Source organism: Syngnathoides biaculeatus, chromosome 16 (assembly GCF_019802595.1).
Source record: "Syngnathoides biaculeatus isolate LvHL_M chromosome 16, ASM1980259v1, whole genome shotgun sequence".
In the NCBI taxonomy this organism is placed as follows: Eukaryota; Metazoa; Chordata; class Actinopteri; order Syngnathiformes; family Syngnathidae; genus Syngnathoides; species Syngnathoides biaculeatus.
The window spans coordinates 18,414,155-18,434,689 of NC_084655.1; the positions used below are offsets into that span (position 1 = coordinate 18,414,155).

At 44.9% G+C, this 20,535-nt stretch overlaps 1 protein-coding gene across 5 annotated transcripts in view; it reads right to left on the bottom strand.

The window, feature by feature from the left end:
• Positions 1 to 63: 63 nt before the first annotated feature.
• The window catches only part of map3k14a (mitogen-activated protein kinase kinase kinase 14a), a 22,489-nt gene continuing 2,017 nt past the window's right edge, over positions 64 to 20,535 (bottom strand). For 3 of the 5 annotated variants that reach the window (XM_061845425.1, XM_061845426.1, XM_061845424.1), the window contains exons 2-16: positions 14,489 to 14,803; positions 14,336 to 14,417; positions 14,028 to 14,271; positions 12,416 to 12,802; positions 11,361 to 11,495; positions 11,164 to 11,293; positions 10,971 to 11,099; positions 9,283 to 9,387; positions 9,060 to 9,217; positions 7,545 to 7,695; positions 4,953 to 5,207; positions 4,749 to 4,858; positions 3,592 to 3,730; positions 3,424 to 3,524; positions 64 to 1,623 (exon numbers count right to left, since the gene is read on the bottom strand). In XM_061845425.1, the coding sequence (XP_061701409.1) occupies positions 1,462 to 1,623; positions 3,424 to 3,524; positions 3,592 to 3,730; positions 4,749 to 4,858; positions 4,953 to 5,207; positions 7,545 to 7,695; positions 9,060 to 9,217; positions 9,283 to 9,387; positions 10,971 to 11,099; positions 11,164 to 11,293; positions 11,361 to 11,495; positions 12,416 to 12,802; positions 14,028 to 14,271; positions 14,336 to 14,417; positions 14,489 to 14,803 (2,603 nt within the window). In that variant the 3' untranslated portion in view covers positions 64 to 1,461. Of the gene's footprint in view, positions 1,624 to 3,423; positions 3,525 to 3,591; positions 3,731 to 4,748; positions 4,859 to 4,952; positions 5,208 to 7,544; positions 7,696 to 9,059; positions 9,218 to 9,282; positions 9,388 to 10,970; positions 11,100 to 11,163; positions 11,294 to 11,360; positions 11,496 to 12,415; positions 12,803 to 14,027; positions 14,272 to 14,335; positions 14,418 to 14,488; positions 14,804 to 16,438; positions 16,781 to 18,645; positions 19,226 to 20,535 lie in introns of those variants that run through there. The other 2 variants (XM_061845423.1, XM_061845428.1) reach the window with 2 other exon arrangements.

The following is a 20,535-nucleotide window of genomic DNA, read 5'->3' on the forward strand; positions in this document are numbered from 1 at the left end:
ATGGACACGGTAGTCCAAATGAGGCAAACGTGCACGTTTCTGGAATGTGGACAGAACCCCCGAGCAAACACGGAAAAGGCATTTAAAATCATTTATTTTTGTTTTGACAGGTGCCACAATCCACAATCTGAATTCTGGCAGGTTTTCCAGAGTTACCATAGCTCAACCAGGCCAGCAAAGTGGCTAAAGTAACCTGACCGGATTTACATTTTTCAATACATGAGAAGTTATGGAGTTTTTTTTTTTTTTTTTTTGTGGCCTGTGTACACAAAGTGTTTGATGGCAGTGAACTTAATACGACTCACTTTACAATAAGCAGCAGTTTGGCAAATAATGGACCATTCCGACCTGTCAGTCACTCATGCAATAATAGCCAATCAGATAGCCGCATTGTCTTGACACGCCCCCTGCCGCCATGTTGTCCCGCAAGCAATGCTGCTTGTCAGTAGCTTGCGCTTGGAAAAGTTAAGGTGACGAAGAAAATGGTCCTCAGATGCTCTTGGCCCGGTTGATTCATTTTCCAAAGCCTAAAACACGGTTGCCGAAGCGTCTACGATGGATTAAGGCTCGCGGAAGAGCGCACGTACAACTAAATGTGGACAATATCAACAAACACGAGGCTGTATGTTCGAAGGTAAGGGAGACTTTTAAGACAGAGCACTGGGTTCAATTACGAGCCAAGTCAAATGAATCCACCCACTCGCTTATTAAGACTACAATGATATTACTCGTGATCTTTCCGAGTAAAAAGTACTCAGCCTGCTTTACACGCGCAGTACGATTCCACTATTTTATCCTGTCGGATTTCAATATGAAGTTTGTGAGGTGTCAAACTTTTTTTGCATCGATCGCCAACATTACGCTGTAACATTACGTCCGGGTCCGTCCAAAATCTTAATTCCGCATACATATCCATGCGTGAAATAGGCGTGACCTCTCTGTAGAACTCTCTTGGACGAGTCTGACGCATTTTGCAGAAAACATACCGCAATATTATCTGGAATCGTCTTCAAACATGTAATGTTCAATCGCCATTTTGGAAGCTTGTGCGACGTGGCTAAGGGGGCGGAGCTTATGATCGCCATCGAAAAGGTCCATTAATACTTCGAGCTGCAATACTACACCGAAATGACACTTACTGACAAACTAAACAACAATAACACGTGTAAAACACGACGGAACAAAATAAGCTTTTAACTCAAAACCGGATACGAGCGACAGACATTTTTGTGCCATTTATTACAATCTTTATCTTATCTTTATTTTTTGAAGGGTACAGAAAGCAACCACTGAATGAAATTCCTGCAGTGGAAATAAATGCTTCAGATTTTCGTTTCGTTTAGGCAAAGTACATTTTTGTCATTAAAAACCACAGCGTCACCGTGTAGTTTTATGGCAGTGAAGGACGAGGACAACCAGATTAGGAAAAACTGAATCGGGGGCTTCGTTTGTATTCGAATCTCATCTGGTCTCCAGGGCTCCGTCTCTGATCCGCCACTTCCAAGAGGCGCTGAAGTCGGGAGCCGGGACGCAGCGCAGGTTCAGGCCCGACTCCTGCACCTCCTCGTCGTGAGCCACTTCGCGGCCCAGCTGGGTCTGCAATGTGAAAACTCTCTCGGAGATCTAAAAGGGGGGCGGGGGGGAGAACCCAAATTTAGAATGGGTGGGGTACCCCAAAAATCACAGTTCTACCTTGGTCTAGGGGTGGGAAAGTCCAACGTCAATACCAGTAGTTCTCAGGAAACAAAGAATACAGACATATACAAGAGGAAATCTTTTGCTAGAAAAAATTATTCTGTCTAAAAAATTTATACAAGAAAATAAAAATATTGAAGAAAATATAATTTTTTTCAATCATTTTAGGGAAGTGCAACATCACAATACATGAATTAGTAATTAAAGGTCCACTGTCATGAAATGCATTATTTTTAGTATGTTATTAATGAAAAAAAACGGCAGCCGACATGAACCCTGTCATGGTCCTGCCGGTCCAGCCCTGGCTGTCTTCGCCAGATCGTCGCAACTCTTGCCCCGTTCCTGCACTCCCGTTCTCTTGATCGTCAACCCTGGTGTACCGACCTCCGCCTGTCCTCCGACCGACCCCGTAAGCTTGACGTCTTTGATACTCCTGCCTTCTCTGATGCCCGCGGACCTGTCTCTACGCCCGACGTCCTGATTACCGCTGCCCCACTTGACTGTCTGCCTGATCCCCGACCATGGAACGAATAAACACGTTTCCCAACTTGCCTCTGCGTCTCCGGAGTCCTGCATTTGGATCCTCCTCCGTCTCGATGGGTCGTGACAGACCCATGCGTTTTTTTTACTACAAAACATGATTTTGACGTGTTTTTGCTTTTTGTAACTCCCGCCATGAAAATCCTCTCAAGGGATTTGTTTTCGAGAAGAAGCAGGAAGTGATGTACATGGCAGGACCGCCCTCAAGTGGACTCGTTTGTTTCCATTAGTTTTACCTGCGGGAAATTAGCTCGTTGTTCCTTTGTGTTAGCCAAAATGCTGGCTCGTTGCATTGCTGGACTTTGCTTCAACACTCGGGAGCATCGATTTACCCTTCATAAGTTTGCAAGAGACCCGGTTCGTAGCGAAAAATGGATTGCGCGGGGGCAGAGGACGAGAGCTCGGCTCCGTGATGAGCCACCTCGGCGCCAAAAATGACCTGCGATGGCTCATCTCCGCCGAGGAAGTGGATCGGACAGGGAGGCGGTTTGGCCGTGATGCATATCATCTGAATGTGGCTCGAAACAATAGGGTAATATTGGCCCGGTAACGTCACTCGGTTGTGTGATGTTCTCTTCTTCCGTGTCAGAAGGGGCGTGTTTGTCTCCCGTAGTTAGGGTGCACCGCGTGTTTTCAATGGCGAATGTCCGGGTGACATCACGGACCAATATGGCGACCACTCGGATGTCTTAGAATGACACTTCTGCGACAAATGGATGACGCGCTCTCCGCTCACATTTATTTTTTCGTATAGACACTGAAGTGAATAATGTTATCTGTATTTTTCATGACAATATCTATTTTTGAATGTTTATAGGGATGACACTTGACCTTTAAGTAAAAGGAACATTAAAACATCTTAAATCATAAATAAATGTAAATATAAAAATATATATATAAATTTAAATGTAAAAATAAAGCGCAACATCAGCACTTTGCTTTCTTTTTTGCAAATTCAGTCACGGGCCACAGGAACAGTATGAAGAGTGTGAATTATTATGTAATAAAAACATGTACTGGCGAAATCCCGTCGTTTACCATGACAGAGTCTGAACCGCACTATGTTTGTTTAGGGAGTGATGTCCATACTTTTTTTCTCGGTACCACACAGATAAATCAGAATACAGCACAGCTACACCGCTAATATTGAGCCTCATATTCAAAAAGGGAGGAAGAGGAACGTCGCACCTGATCGCTGATGCCGGTGGCGATGTGGCCCACCTTCACACGCCGCGTCTCCCGGATTTGGATGGTCGTTCCGTCGAAGTCCCTGATGCGGACGTCCACCCCTGAGCACAGACAAGACGGCAGCGTTCGATTGCGTGCGTGCGGATGTGTGCGTTTCGCCGTCCGGACCTTGGAAGCAGCACGGCTGAGGCGGCGAGTGGCCCAGCAGCTCCAGACTGACGCTGCGGTGCCCGTCCGGCTGGCTGCTGTCGGAACAGACCCCCGAACTGCAGTCGTCGGTGGGGCTCAGCGACCAGCGTCCCGAGTCCTGAACGACGTGATTACAACCTTTAAAACACTAAAACAACTTTTTTTCCCCACCTCTAATAACAGACCATTTTGATTTCTCAAGTTGAAATCAAGATTTCTTAAGTTGAAATAAATAATTCTTAAGTTGAAATCAAGATTTCTCAAGTTGAAATCAAGACTTCTTAAGTTGAAATCAATATTTCTTAAGTTAAAATCAAGACTTCTTGAGTTGAAATCAAGATTTCTTAATTTGAAATAAATAATTCTTAAGTTGAAATCAAGAATTCCTAAGTTGAAATCAAGATATCTTAAGTTGAAATAAATAATTCTCAAGTTCAAATAAATAATTCTTAAGTTGAAATAAATAATTCTTAAATTGAAATGAAGATTAAGTTGAAATAAATAATTCTTAAATTTAAATCAAGAATTCCTAAGTTGAAATCAAGATATCTTAAGTTGAAATAAATAATTCTCAAGTTCAAATAAATAATTCTTAAATTGAAATAAATAATTCTTAAATTGAAATGAAGATTAAGTTGAAATAAATAATTCTTAAATTTAAATCAAGAATTCCCAAGTTGAAATCAAGATATCTTAAGTTGAAATAAATAATTCTCAAGTTCAAATAAATAATTCTTAAGTTGAAATAAATAATTCTTAAATTGAAATGAAGATTAAGTTGAAATAAATAATTCTTAAATTTAAATCAAGAATTCCCAAGTTGAAATCAAGATATCTTAAGTTGAAATAAATAATTCTCAAGTTCAAATAAATAATTCTTAAGTTGAAATAAATAATTCTTAAATTGAAATGAAGATTAAGTTGAAATAAATAATTCTTAAATTTAAATCAAGATTTCTTAAGTTGAAATCAAGATTTCTTAAGTTCAAATCAGCCACGGAATTGGCCTTGTGAAAAGATTCTCATGTGTTCAATGAATTTATAAAATTACTCCACTTTTATGCCACATTCTCATTTACTGAGATGCACCTCTATGTAATGTCTGAGTTTTAAATATTTTTTTGGATTGTTTTAACCTTTTTGTCCCAGGGATCCCGGTTGGAGTAGGCGTCGCTGCTGAGGCAAGACAGGAGCTGCTCCTGCATTTCAGCAGAGTGAAGCTGGGAAAGGCTGCTCAGGTAGAAATCTGCGCGACAACCCCCCCGAAAAACAAAGAAAATGAGAAAGCGGTGAAAAGCACAGCCCGTAGAGGTGTCAAGATAGTGGACTTGAAAGCCCACCTCGCTCCAGTTTCCGCAGCTCCAGTTCCGAAACGGTGTCGGCGATCCTGTTTTTTGTCTGGTTTGCCTCGAAACGGGTTCCTCGTTCGCACGCGTCGACCTCGTCCTCGTCCCCGTCGCTGTCATTCAGCTGCACGATTGCGCTCCTGTCGGTTTTCAGCTCCTCATCGTCTTCGCGCCGGGGGTCGGGAAGTTTTCTGGTGATGTAGAGCGGCTGCATGTAGGCTCTGCTCCACGGGCTTCTGACTCCGCCCACTGCAAGGCAAGGGCGAAGGTCGACTAACGTTAAACAAAAGGCTAAGCTAATGTTACGGATAAAGCTAAAGTGATGTTAGCGACAAGACTAAGGTGGGAAGGTAGAACTATATTCAAAGGTATAGATAAAGTCATGGGATACTGAGAGGACTGAGGAGAGGCGAAAGGAGTACATCGATATGCGACGTAGGGCAAAGGTAGAGGCTAAACAAGAGGCATATGAAGACATGTACACCAGGTTGGACACGAAAGAAGGAGAAAAGGATCTCTACAGGTTGGCCAGACAGAGGGATAGAGATGGGAAGGATGTGCAGCAGGTCAGGCTGATTAAGGATAGAGATGGAAATGTGTTGACTGGTGCCGGTAGTGTGCTAAATAGATGGAAAGAATACTTTGAGAAGTTGATGAATGAAGAAAATGAGAGAGAAGGAAGAGTTGAAGAGGCAAGAGTGAAGGACCAGGAAGTGGAAATGATTACTCAGGGGGAAGTCAGAAAGGCACTGCAAAGGATGAAAAACGGAAAGGTAGTTGGTCCTGATGACATACCGGTAGAGGTATGGAAGGAATTTGGAGAGATGGCTGTGGAGTTTTTGACCAACTTCTTCAACAGAATACTAGCGGGCGAAAAGATGCCTGAAGAATGGAGGAAAAGTGTTCTAGTTCCCATTTTTAAGAACAAAGGGGATGTTCAGAGCTGTGGGAACTATAGAGGAATAAAGTTGATGAGCCACACAATGAAGTTATGGGAAAGAGTAGTGGAGGCTAGACTCAGGACAGAAGTAAGTATCTGCGATCAACAGTATGGTTTCATGCCTAGAAAGAGTACCACAGATGCATTATTTGCCTTGAGGATGCTCGTGGAAAAGTACAGAGAAGGTCAGAAGGAGCTACATTGTGTCTTTGTGGATCTAGAGAAAGCCTATGACAGAGTACCAAGAGAGGAACTGTGGTACTGCATGCGTAAGTCTGGTGTGGCAGAGAAGTATGTTAAAATAGTACAGGACATGTATGATGGCAGCAGAACAATGGTGAGGTGTGCCTTAGGTGTGACAGAGGAATTTAAGGTGGAGGTGGGACTGCATCAGGGATCAGCTCTGAGCCCCTTCCTGTTTGCAGTGGTAATGGACAGGCTGACAGATGAGGTTAGACTGGAATCCCCTTGGACCATGATGTTCGCAGATGATATTGTGATATGCAGTGAAAGCAGGGAGCATGCAGAGGAACAATTGGAAAGATGGAGACATGCACTGGAAAGGAGAGGAATGAAGATTAGCCGAAGTAAAACAGAATATCTGTGCGTGAATGAGAAAAGTGGAGGGGGAAGAGTGAGGCTACACGGAGAAGAGATAGCGAGGGTGGACGACTTCAAATACTTGGGGTCAACAATACAGAGCAATGGAGAGTGTGGTCAGGAAGTGAAGAAACGGGTCCAAGCAGGTTGGAACAGCTGGCGAAAGGTGTCTGGTGTGTTATGTGACAGAAGAGTGTCTGCTAAGGATGAAGGGCAAAGTTTACAAAACAGTGGTGAGGCCGGCCATGATGTACGGATTAGAGACGGTGGACAGGAAGCAGAACTGGGAGGTGGCAGAAATGAAGATGTTGAGGTTCTCGCTCGGAGTGACCAGGATGGATAGGATTAGAAATGATCTCATTAGAGGGACGGCCAAAGCTGGATGTTTTGGAGACAGGGTTCGAGAGAGCAGACTTCGATGGTTTGGACATGCCCAGAGGCGAGAGAGTGAGTATATTGGTAGAAGGATGCTGAGGATGGAGCTCCCAGGCAAAAGAGCGAGAGGAAGACCAAAGAGAAGGTTTATGGATGTGGTGAGGGAAGACATGAGGCCAGTTGGGGTTAGAGAGGAAGATGCAGGAGATAGGCTAAGATGGCAAAAGATGACACGCTGTGGCGACCCCTAACGGGACAAGCCGAAAGGAAAAGAAGATGTGTCATTATCCAAGCCGCTTATCCTCACAAGGGATGCGGGAAAGCTGGAGCCTATCCCGGATGAAAGGCGGACTACGCCCTGAAATGGCCGCCAGTCAGTCGCAGGGCAAATATCGACACCGTCACTGAGCGGGAATCGATCCCACGCTGGCCGCACCAAATGCGGGCATCAGTGACGCCGGTGTGGCAAAAGTTTAGAGTAGGATTAAGGATCAATAGTCAAAGTAAAATTAAATGCAAACATGTTAGGTTTACTGAAGATTCTAAATTGTCCGTAGGTGTTGTGTCTTTCGCCCCAGGATGGGCTCCAGCTCGGCTTCGGCTCGATGAGGATGAGCGCTACATCAAAAAAAGCACGTAAAATGGCAACTTTAGCATCGGAGTTGACCCACCTTGCTTGAGCGCTCTGGCCGTGCGTTCCTTCATGTCGCTGGCCGACGCTCGCTTGTTGGGATCCTTCTGCAGTCCTGCCTCGATGAGCTCCGCCGTCAGGGTGCCGCAGCCGGGCGGGATCTCTCGGAGCGGCGCCGGCTCGTTGGCTATCTGTTAACAGCGTCGGTTGAAAAAGCTCCATATGGTGTATCGTAGCGCAAGGGGTGTCAAAGTCATTTTTCTCCCGGGCCACATTGGAGTTCCGGTTTCCCTCAGAGGGCTGTTACGACTGCGCAACAAAAATATTTAATCGACTCGTCATATTTACATCATCAATAAACGAAACTGTAAATATTCCCCTCCCCCCTTTTTTTGTACAATTTACCGATATAAACGAATATGTACGTATGAATAAATATATACCTATATTGTTATTATTAAGACTGGCCTAGTTTTCTCAGTGGCGGCACAGTGGGTCAGCTGGTAAAGCGTTGGCCTCACAGTTCTGAGGTCCCGGGTTCAACCCCGGACCCGCCTGTGTGGAGTTTGCATGTTCTCCCCGTGCTTGCGTGGGTTTTTCCTCCGGGCACTCCGGTTTCCTCCCACACCCCCAAAACATGCAACACTAATTGGAAACACTCTAAATTTCCCCTTGGTGTGATTGGGAGTGCGGTTGTTTGTCTCGATGTACCCTGCGATTGGCTGGCAACCAGTTCGGGGTGTACCATCTGACAGATGGGATACGCTCCAGCACTCCCTGCTACCCTTGTGAGGATAAGCAGCTATGAAAATGGATGGATATATGACAATTTGAAATTTTGGTTACATATTTTTACAAGAATCATGGAAATTGACACTCTAGATTTGGCTTCGCGGGCCACATAAAATCATGCCAGATCTGGCCCCCAAGCCTTAGGTTTGACACCAGTGCCGCATTGTACTTGGGTACTACCGACTTATTTTTCTGACAACTTGTGTTATAACTGCCTACATTTCAAAAGAAGTATCTGTACTTAGTACTACTACTACTTAGCCAAAATAGGCTCATTACTTTCTCCAACTTCCATTGGTGACTTACGACATCATGTCAAAAATGTGGAGTTGAGATTTCAAACGATTGAAGTTAGAAAAGCAGGTCACGATCCAAGCGGGCGTTAATATTTAACAACAGTAAATATGGAGAAACAAGATGGTCTCCACCTATTTCCTCATTTAAGAACGTTGTGTGAGGTTTTCGGTTTCAAGTGTAATACATGACAAACATGTCGGGACTTGTACCGGGCTCACAACCACCAGCATCTAAAAAAAAAAAAAATCTCGTCTAATCCAAATCTAGAGGTGAGGTGTATTTTTTCCACCTGTTCTCATCAACTGATTTATAATTTCGTGTTACTGAGCATGTTGTTAACGCTTGTGTTATAACGTGTTAATTGATATTTTATACATCTTCCTACTACAACTGGGGTGGGTTTTTTTTCCAAACCAAGTATCTAGTAGAAATCGTAGGTAATTTTACCAGATGAGTTGTACACTACCTTCAGGAAGAGTCTACAGCTGTAATATCTGGTCCAAGGCTGACAACCGTTGAGCATGTGCAGTAACATGCAGCAGCTGCTCCACACATCTGCTCTGTCTCCACGGGGTTCACCGCTCACCATTTCGGGGGCCATGTGCGTCTCGGTGCCCTTCAGGTCTGCGTTCGACAAGCCGGCAAACAGTGAGAAGAAAGACGGACGGCGTGATTTTGCGCGGTCGTACCTCGGGATCCGGCGAGGCTCCGGCCGCCGGCGTCCAATCTCTCGGCGTGGCCGAAGTCGCACAGGAAGGAGTCTCGGCCGTCCTCGGACAGCAGCACATTGTCGGCTGGGGGACAAAGGAAAGAAAATAACAATGGCGCTTGGGTGACTTCCATGACTTGTGCATACTTGAGGGCTGTTTAATTGGAAACAGAGCAGCTGCACAGGCTCAGAAAGACCAGGGAGCAAAATAAGAAAAGGGACAGCTGCAACACAAAACCTACAAGTAACACCAACTTTGCCGTCTTTGACTTTAAATTTACGCACATTTTGCTTATCTTTTTTCTGTCATCGCACACCTTCCTCCCCCTCTTTTCTCTCAACGACTTCCTGCTCTTCGTACAACAACCCCCCCAACCCCCCTTTCCCTCTCTGCCTCAAACTTTTTCTTCTTCTTTTTTTTTTTTGCCGTTGCGCATGCGCCTCGGCTTCCCAGCAGCGGATGAGTCACGGCGGGAAATTCCCAAAACCCGCCGCCGCCGCTGCCGCCGTCCTCGCGCTCGGTCGCAGGTGCTGTAAATCCTTGTGAGACGAGACGTCCGGATGACGGCCAATAAAAGTCGGACCTGTTGTTGTACCCTTGATACCGTTGTGAGACTAAGCACGGGAACACAGTAAGTCTATAAATATGTTGATGACGGGAATGAAGTACAAAGATAGATGCAGTAGATAGGTAGATTTCTTTGTTCGCTATCACTCTCTCTCTCTCTCTCTCTCGCTCTGTCTCTTTCTATCCATCCGTTCGTCTAGCCCACCAGTGTCAAACTAAAGCCCCGGGGGCCAGATCCGTCCCGTCGTGTGATTCGATGCGGCCCGCAGAGGCAAATAATTTGCGTCAACTTCCATGATTCTTGTGAAAATCGGCACAAAAATTTCAAATTGTCACACGTCATAAATGTTAATGTTCACATATTATAAGCATTTTTGTGTTATCAAACATGAACAACGTTTGAAAAAACCCATTACATCATCATTATCCATCCCAAAAACATGCAACATTAATTGGACACTCTAAATTGCCAATGTGAGTGCGGCTGTTTGTCTCCATGTGCCCTGCGATTGGCTGGCAACCGGTTCAGGGTGTACCCCGCCTCCTGCCTGCTGACAGCCGGGATAGGCTCCAGGATAAGCAGCAAAGAAAATGGATGGATGGATAATTGGAGAGCCATATCTGTGCTTGTTTGGTAGTCAGAAGGCTACTTCCTGTTTTAGGAAGGACGGCGAACAGGCGGCTTTGATGGGCAGGAGGTACCATTTTGAATCTATGGGGGTGTGCCAAAAATGCGCAAAAATAAACACCTTTATCCAGATTCTCACCGCAACGTCTTCCAACGCCAACCCGCGAAGAAGAATTTGGGGAGGCAAGAGTAATATTACAGTATTTGTTTGTTTGTTTGTTAGCAGGCTACTTCCTGGTTCACGAAGGACGATGAACGGGCCATTTTGATTGTTTGATTCCCGACTCTGCACGTTTGTCCAATCTCACGAATCGTAATGATTTTGTCGTCAAAGTTTAGTGGAAATCATTTTCCCATTTTTTGGGTACAACTACACCTAATAATACAAGATTTTTACAGAGTCCTGAACGTAACGGACACAGATTTGGACATGGGTGCTTTGTAATCGCGTGCCCCACTCGGCCACAGATACCTTTGACGTCAAGATGCACCACTTTCTTCTTGGCCAGATATTCCAGTGCCGTGGCAACTTGCAACATGTAGTAAAGGCTCAGGTCTTCTGGCAGTCGCCCGCGCTGCATTATCAGCCGGCCCAGCGAGCCTGGTCGGACGCAGCGTCTTGTTATGAAGCGGGATCATTGCAGCCGGCTTTGATGAGCGCTTACCGGATTTGTGGTCCATGAGAAAGAAAACGTAAGGCCCGTCTCGAACGACTCCGAAGAGCTCCAGGATGCGAGGGGATCGGAGGGCACTCCACGTGCTCGCCTCCTCGCTGTTGAACCTCTTCAGGGCGATCTGGACGGAGGAAGACATTCGACAAAAGTCCAACGCGGGCCACGAATCGCCGACTCCTCCGTGGTACCTTTTTGACAGCAAACTCGAAGCCCGTGTTGACGTCGCGGGCGCTGTGGACTTCGCCGTAGCAGCCTTCCTTGATGAACTCTGACAGCACAAACTCGCTTCCTTCCTTGTACTCCGAATCAACCGGCTGGATGTTCTGATGCGGGGAAAGGCGAATTACAGTAGTTTGTATACAGTACTTGCAAGATGCATCAAGTATGACATTAAAAACTGAATCGTGAACATCAGTTTATTTTCTTTATTTCCACTTTTGTGTTAGGTGATGAGTCAGTGCGTCACGTGCACAGTGCAGTGGATAAAGTTCTCTTTGTACAGGTAAAAAAAAAAAAAGTTTTCTTTTAGACTCTGGGCTCTGGTACTGCACGAAAGAAGCCGACCAAGTAGCAAGGCTCAGATTGCGCCATCAGCCGTCATGGCAACCACCGCTGGAGTCGCCGTAGGTTTCAAACTCAAGGCCGGGGGCCAGATCCGGCCGGCCTAATGATTTTATGTGGCCCGCAAAGGCAAAGCATGACTGTCAACTTCCGTGATTCTTGTTGAAATCTGAACCAAAATTTCTAATTGTCATATTGTAAATCATAAAGTTGAGGTGTTGCAAGCGTTTTTACGTTACCAAACAGTTGAAAAACGTGGATTTCTGGTTCCAAAACTAATTCATACATTTCCCGTGTCAATATGATGAGGCAATAAACGATTTTTATGGTTTCACGGTCATAACGGCCCGACCTACGATCCGGCCCGTGACAAAAAAAATGAGTTTGACGCCCCTGCCATGGGCCATTTCCCCGTGGCGGAAAATATGCTGCAAAGCCCTTCCATATCGAAAAAAAAAATGTATTTCTAGTGTCTTGTGGCATCTGTAGGCAATCACAAACCTTTCTGGGTGGGTGCTATTTGTCACTGTTGGTAAATTTATGAATAGAATGAATATGAATATGTCGGGGTGACATGGATGTCTGTAATTTTCCATTGTTGTTGTAATTCAAACGATGCATGCCGCAGACATATTAACACACCTGGGTATCGTTTTAAGTAACATTTTGAAAAAGAACTCACTTCGTTGTAAAAAATGATCCCCTCGTTGTCAACGGAGTGGTCGGATCGCCACTTGTCTTCGTCCGCCTCCCACGCGGCGCGCTCCACCTCTTTGAAGAAGGGCCCCGCGTAACACGGGTCGCCCTGGCTGACGCTGCCCCGCAGGCCGGCGAGGGCCAGCGAGCAGTCGCCGGCGCTGCTGAGCGACTCGCTGTCCGGCCCGGAGGAGCGGAGGCTGTGCAGGCTCCCGGGGAACGGCTCGGTCCAGGCCAGCGGGGAGCAGCCGGAGCTTGCGTTGCGGAGCTTTGCGCGATAGAAAGCGGGCGCGACATCCTGCTCTTCGGAGCTCTCCACGCTGCTGCGGCACGAAGAACTGAGGCGGCTCCTTCTTCCTCGCAGCGAGTGATCCTCAAAGAGTGAAAAAGCATGATGATTTCCTTGAATTGCGACCTCTGTCTTAATTTAATTCTGTTTTGACGCGAAATGTCTTGAAATATATCCATCAATCTATTTTCCATGCAGCTGAGCTGGAGCCTATCCGATCAAACTTTGTGCATTTTTTCGCCAGTCAGTCGCAGGGCACACAAACAAGTCCTCCCACTCACATTTACACACTGTGGAAATCTATATGTTTTATAAAATTAGTAATTAATTAGTAATAAACAACGCTATTACACCACAATACAAATGTCCTAAAAGTACTCAACTCAAGGCCTAACCTTGGTTCAAGTAATTAAACAAATTAAGAGGTGTTTCCCAAAACTTTTCATGTAAAGACTTATGTTGTTACAAAGTTCTGCAAATAATATTCAGAGCAAAAAAACAACCATTTCTAAACGGCGCACAAAAGTTCAGGAGTCTTAATATGATTCAAGAGATGTCACGAAGTTTAACGCACTTAAGTCTATAAAAAGGAATTAACAGGAAATTGGTTTCTTTTGTTGCAGTGAAATTTTGGAATATCCATCCATTTTCTTTGCTGCTTATGCTCACAAGGGGCGCAGGGAGCACTGGAGCCTATCCCAGCTGTCGACGGGCAGGAGGCGGGATACACCCCGAACCGGTTGCCGGCCAATCGCAGGGCACATGGAGACAAACAGCCGCACTCGCAATCACACCTAGGGGCAATTTAGAGTGTCCGATTAACGTTGCGTGCTTCTGGGATGTGGGAGGAAATCGGCGGGCCCGGAGAAAAGTCACGCAGGCACGGGGAGGACAAGCAAACTCCACACAGGTGGGGGACGGGATTGAACCTGGGTCCTCATAACTGTGAAGCCAACGCTTTAGCAGCTGAGCCACCAATTTTGGAATAATATGAGTCTAAATTTGAAAGCTTGCGATCCATTTTTATTTTTCAAAATACTTATTCCCAAATCTGTTTTTGAAGATGGTAAATATCTGTTTTTTTATTTTCTTAAAATACATTTTGGAAGCAGGGAGCCTCCAAAAGAGATATGATTTTTGAAAAGTAGGCTCGGCTTCTATAAGCATTCTGCTTCTGCCTGTCCCAGTTCTGTCACCGCTCGATATACGACTGCTCTTTGTTAGTGTCTGTATTGTGAAAATAGTACCACTACTACTACTACTACTACTACTACAATTTTTGTCCACCAAATGAGTTCCATGTACTTACTTGGATGTGCTCCAGGGAAGTCCCACTCTCCTGTTCAGGGACTCCAGAGGGCACAGCGATATACGTGCGGTATTTGATATCTGGCTTCTCCTCCTCTTTCTCCGCCTTCTCCCATGGGATTTTTTTCCGGCCTTTGCGCTTCACCCTTTTCCGGGTCTTCTTCTTCGGAAGGAGCGGGGCCGGGGCCGGGGCCTGGACGGAGGCCGAGGTCGGAGAGGCCACGTTGTTGCGCTCTGGCCGGAGACTGAAACGGGAGCGTGGATTCAAAACAATGCCGCTTCTGTTGCGATATCAAGCGCGAACGATACCTGACGACAAAACTGCTGGACGAGGGAATGTAGGAGCGCTCGAAGCAGGACGGACTGAACTCCTGGGAGTCCTGGGTTTCACCTGGAGGAGAGCGGCACGTTAAGATGATGACAGTTTTGAATATTTGGCCGTTATGGAATCTTCACAATTACATTCAGCCTGCGCGATGAAGGGGGAGCTCTTCAGCGGCGTCTGTCCGACTTGCTCGGCAGTGCCCTGAGTCAGCACTTTGTTCAACAGCGGGCTCAAACGTGCGACGAAGTCCCCTTTGCTGCTTTTCCACTGCTCTTCCTCCTCCTCCTCTTCGCCCTGTTTCTGCTGCTGCTGGTGTTTCTGCTGTCGGTGATGCTGCCGCTGCGTCCCTTTCTCCGCCGCAGTGCATTTTGGGTACGAGGACTTCAGATCCGCCAGCGGCGACCCAGAGAACGGGGCGGTGGAGTTCAGGATCCTCTGACTCACCGCCATGTCTGATAATGGGGAAAAGTGTGCAGTTATTGCATTTTAATGGAATTTTGTTTTTTGTGGTGTGTGAAACTACCAAGATTACAGTTTCACACATTTGTCTAATATACTGGATGTAGTTCATATTTGATAGCAATGAGACGAAATCGCTACAGAAAAAAATTGTCTTCAAAGCAGTCCTTGACAGGGTCAAAATGGCGCACTTCCTGTCCGTTTTTATACATGAGTTCTTGAGACTTTTTGTGGGTCTACTTATGATAGACATTTGCCGAGTTTCATTGATTACTTAATTAAGATTGAGTACCTTAATTTCCAGACTATAAACCGCGACTTTTGCCACAGGCTTTCAACCCCGCGCCTTATACAACGGTGCGGCTAATCTTTCCATTTTTTCCCAACGGTCGAACAGAAAAGGTTAGAGTGAGACAGTTGAAATATATGTTTCGAGGAAGACACAAGTTTAATGTAACGTCAAGTTTAGTGCATGAATAAAATTAGCACGAAGAGACCCTCATCGTGGAAAATGCAAGAAGAAATGCACATGACGCACCCTTTCAAGTTAAAAGCAATCGAGCTGGCTGATAAAGAAGGAAACAGAGCTGCGGCACGTAAACTTGGCATAAATTAATTGATGGTGAGACGTTGAAAATGTCAGCGGGAAGAGCAATGTAAAAATTTGAAAAAAAGCTTTCAGAGGTAATAAAAGCAGGTGGCCTGAACCGTGTTACTGACGCGTCTCAGTGACTTTTACCGGTATGTGCTGTGTTACTACCGCATTGTCACAGGAAACAAAAGCTAAGGTATATTATTAAAACTTTGAAAACTCTATGTAACGTCTTTCTTTGTAAATATCTCATGTTTCAAAGTGGTCACATGCGGCTTATAGACAGGTGCGGCTTATGTATCTAAAAAATTGTTTTTCCTTTAAAAATGTACTAGCTGAGGCTTATAATCAGGTGCAGTTTATAGTCCAGAAATTACGGTAGTTGAAATTGAGTACCTGCTGAAACTGTCTACAGCAGCTGATAAATCCATTACATCTTTATAATTAATTTTGCTTCGATCAAATATTTATGACATTGAAATGAAATAATTCAAAGTAGTTTTCATTTAATTACAGTCCCCCATTGCAACCGTGACTCGTCCTGACAAAACAAACCCGACACCTCAGATGACATTTATTATGTGCGCTGACTTGACTCAGCTATGCTGACATTTCGGCAACAGGAAGCAGAAAGAAAAAAAAACTCCAATGTCCAACTGCAAAACAGCACACAAAACCACAACAATGACCATTTTGCGGGCTTTTGTTTGTAATCATTCTCCTTCAAACACAACCGTTGTTGAAGCTTATGGTGAGAAAATGTTTTTGGGCGGGTAGAGACGACGCAGGAAACTCTTAGGCCTTGGTGAGGAGAGTTTTGACATTGAATAATTCAAGAAGCTTGGTTTCAGTTCGGGAAGTGCGTGACACTTAAGTCACTAGCAGCGAACAAGTACAGTACTTCTCGTCTCGGCGCGTTGCATTACACCCGTCGAGATAGCGACTCGCCTCTCGCTCAAGACCGCCACGGGAATGACCTCAGCGGCGTGCGGACGCATGTTATATTCCGATGCAGTCGGTCGAGTGAGGTCGTTACCTTCTGTAGCTGCAGAACAAAGCGATCAAAGTGTGGCTTCCCTCTGAAGTCACACACCCGGACCAGCGGAAAGAATGAAGCGAGCCGCCGCGCAGCAGACGCAATACCGGCGAAACGCTTTGAGATAAAGCGTCCCGGAGCTGATGTCTCCCGCTACATGGGCATAACTCGCAATCTGGTGCAAGAGGCTCCTGTCCTTTGTGCGCTTGAAGCTGACTGCGCTGCTGCTGCTGCTGCTGAACTCCTTTGCTCCTTTGTAGGAGGAGTCTGGCAACTTAGGGGAAATGCATCGCCTCAACCTATTTGGCAGAACACACTCAACGGCTCTTCCATGAAAAAAAAAAAATAAATAAGTGCGACGTCTGGTTGCGACAATAGCAAAAAAAAAAAAAAAGTCCATCTTTATCAATAATACAAGTACAAAAAATAGATTTTATGCATTTTGTTCACAATTTGAAAACAGTTTGCAAACATCCTAATAAAAAGTTTGTGACATTTTCATCAAAGTACCCCAAGGATCAAGAAGAAGGCCACATTTTTTCATCTTATTTTGTTCTCCATTAGAAGAGTGATTCCCAAATAGTGTGCTCGGTTACATTAGTGTGCCGTGAGCGCTCTTCAGGTGTGCCGTGGGAAGTTATCTAATTTTATGTAATTGCAAAAAAAAAAAAAAAAAAAATATTTCCAGGAAATAATCTATCTTTATTCATCTATTTATGCCAGTGAGCCACAATGACTGACAGAACAAAAAAAAAATCCTCTTCTATTAGATGGCAGGAAGTACATACAGTAATTCTTCGATCCATTTTTGGTGACATTTACTTTTGTTGGTGTGCCGTGGGATTTTTCAATTGTAAAATATGTCTCTTGGCTCGATAATGGTTGAAAACCACTGCATTAGAGCAATGAAGGAATCAGTGGGGATTCCAATAGACTCACGGGTAGCCCCAAAAAACTACTCCTGAATGATAATTTTCCCATTTGAAATGATGTAAAACTAGTCCTGAATGATAATTTTCCCATTTTAAATTATGGAATACAAGGTAGAATGAATACATTATTACACTAATAGCAATAAAAAAGAAAACATTGAATTAAAATTTATCCTTGCTGGTCCTGCTTTTCGCGCCTCGCCTTCTTTGGGGCAGTCGGACGCATGCATGGGGATGCGCACTCATGTTAAGGACTTCTTTTCCTTTCGGCTTGTCCCGTTAGGGGTCGCCACGGCGCGTCATCTTTTTCCATCTAAGCCTATCTCGTGCATCTTCCTCTCTAACACCCACTGTCCTCATGTCGTCCCTCACGACATCCATAAACCTTCTCTTTGGTCTTCCTCTCGCTCTTTTGCCTGGCAGCTCCATCCTCAGCACCCTTCTGCCAACATACTTATTCTCTCGCCGCTGGACATGTCCACACCATCAAAGTCTGCACACTATCTAGCTTTCCACCGAAAACATTAAACTTTGGCTGTCCCTCTAAATGAGCTCATTTCTAATCCTATCCATCCTGCTCACTCCGAGCGAGAACCTCAACATCTTCATTTCTGCCACCTCCAGTTCTGTTTCCTGTTTTCTAAACTTTTCCCTGCATCCGAGCAGACTCTTCGGACACATAACACACCAGACACACTCATGTTCAGACAAAAAATAAAATAAAAACAAAATACAGACAGAAAGTCACGATTGAACCTAATATAACTTGTTTTTTACATAGACTAGGAAGAATATATACCTGTGACTATTATATTGTCTGTTAGTATGTGCTAGTACAACATTTATGTGTGAATATTATTTGAATGTAAATTTCTCCTGTAAATTCTGATGCAAATTTTTGGTAGCCCACCACTCGGGTTTCCGAATGAGTGCTAGCAATCATGCTGGCTGGCGATGTTTCTAGAAGTATATTTTGTATTTATATATATTGTACAAGGTGGCGGCAAGGTGGAGTAGCTGGGACATGCTCCAGCACTCTGTGCTACCCTTGTGAGGATAAGCAGCTATGAAAATGGATGGATATATGACAATTTGAAATTTTGGTTACATATTTTTACAAGAATCATGGAAATTGACACTCTAGATTTGGCTTCGCGGGCCACATAAAATCATGCGGCGAGCCAGATCTGCTCCCCGGGCCTTGGGTTTGACACAGGTACCGTATACTGTATACTACGACTTATTTTTCTGACAACTTTTGACATGACCGCCTACATTTCAAAAGAAGTATCTGTACTTGGTGGCACGGTGGTTCAGCTGGTAAACCGTTGGCCTCACAGTTCTGAGGTCCCTGGTTCAATCCCGGACCTGCCTGTGTGGCGTTTGCATGTTCTCCCCGTGCCTGCGTGGGTTTCCTACGGGCACTGCGGTTTTCCTCCCACATCCCAAAAATATGCAACATTAATTGGACACTCTAAATTGCCGGTAGGTGTGATTGTGACTGCGGCTGTTTGTCTCAATCTGCCCTGCGATTGGCTGGCAACCAGTTTAGGATGTACCCCGCCTCCTGCAACGTTGTCATCTGGGATAGGCTCCAGTGACCCTCGTGAGGATAAGCGGTGAAGAAAATGGATGGATGGATGTACAACGTGTATATCTTTTGTTGTTGTTTGTTTAGTTTAGTTTTCTGCAAGGAACAAAGTTGCATTCAGGGCGATTTTGCAACACAGGAACTTCTATAAACAAACTGCATGATTTAGCACATTAATCTTTTGGGTTGGCACATTAATCTCTTATTTTAAACAATAATACCAAGATTCCTGTTCCTTCAGACCATTTCTAAAGGACAAAAGATCAATATTCCTTGTAAATTTAATGTAACAGCCTGAATTTTAGAAGCGACCCCAGCAATAAATAAATATAACATGGCACTAGTCAATGGAATACAACATTTGACTGTAACCAGACATAATAATGCATTATTGGTGCACTCTTGACTTCAACTCCGCACAGCGACAGTGGCTATCTTCAGCTAACTTGTGGCGCATGCACACACCCACAGAGATTAATGAAATTCCAAAAGCCTTAGTAAGAGCAGTGAAAAAAGGGGCTCGACTTACAGTCACACACACACACACACACACACACACACACACACACACACACACACACACACACACACACACACACGGTGCTGCGGTCCACAAAGAACACTTGACGACTTTTGTAAACATTTACTCACTTACCACAATGGCGACGAATAATTGACGATAATTACACAACAACATGTAAAGCTGACGTTGTCCGTCTCGTAAGTATTGCTGTTTTGCAGCAGAAATAAGTTCGATGGGTGAATATTGAGTCTTTCAACTACGCGACTTAAGGGTGCTCCGATCAGGGTTTTATGCTGCCGATCCTCAATTCACTGATCACTAAATTTTTAAATTCATGGTGAGTGATATTGGCTAGATGAGGCGACATGTTTGTAGGTGCTGCCTCCGAAGTGTGAAGGGGGATGCTACATTGTGTGGACATAGGAAAAAGTAATCATCACAGATATCCATTTATTTTTAAAAATTATTGAACCACAAAACTAAGCTGTTAATAAAAATAAATGATTAAAATGGAAAATAATAGGGAGATACGGCGGCACAGCTGGAAAGCGTTGGCCTAACAGTTCTGAGGTCCAGGGTTTGACCCCGGCAATGCCTGTGTGGAGTTTGCATGTTATCCCCGCGCCTACGTGGGTTTTCGCCGGGCACTCCGGTTTCCTCCCACATCCCAAAAACATGCAACATTAATTGGACACTCTAAATTGCCCCTAGATGTGATTGTGAGTGCAACTGTTTGTCTCCATGTGCCCCGCGATTGGCTCGCAACGAGTTCAGGGTGTACCCCGCCTCCTGCCCATTGACAGCTCGAGTCGGCTCCAGCACTCCCCACGACCCTCGTGAGGATAAGCAACAAAGAATCTGGATGGATAGATGGATGGCTATTGCAAGCACTTTTTCGTGACTGAACCCCTTTTTACAGTAACTTGAGCAACAGTTGGGCAAAATATTAACATTGACTTCTGATTTCAAAACTAGTTATTTGTTTGTTGTCTATATGTAATAAGAGCTTCTTTTTTGGAACTTTTTTTTTCCCCCCCCAGTTTAACACAAC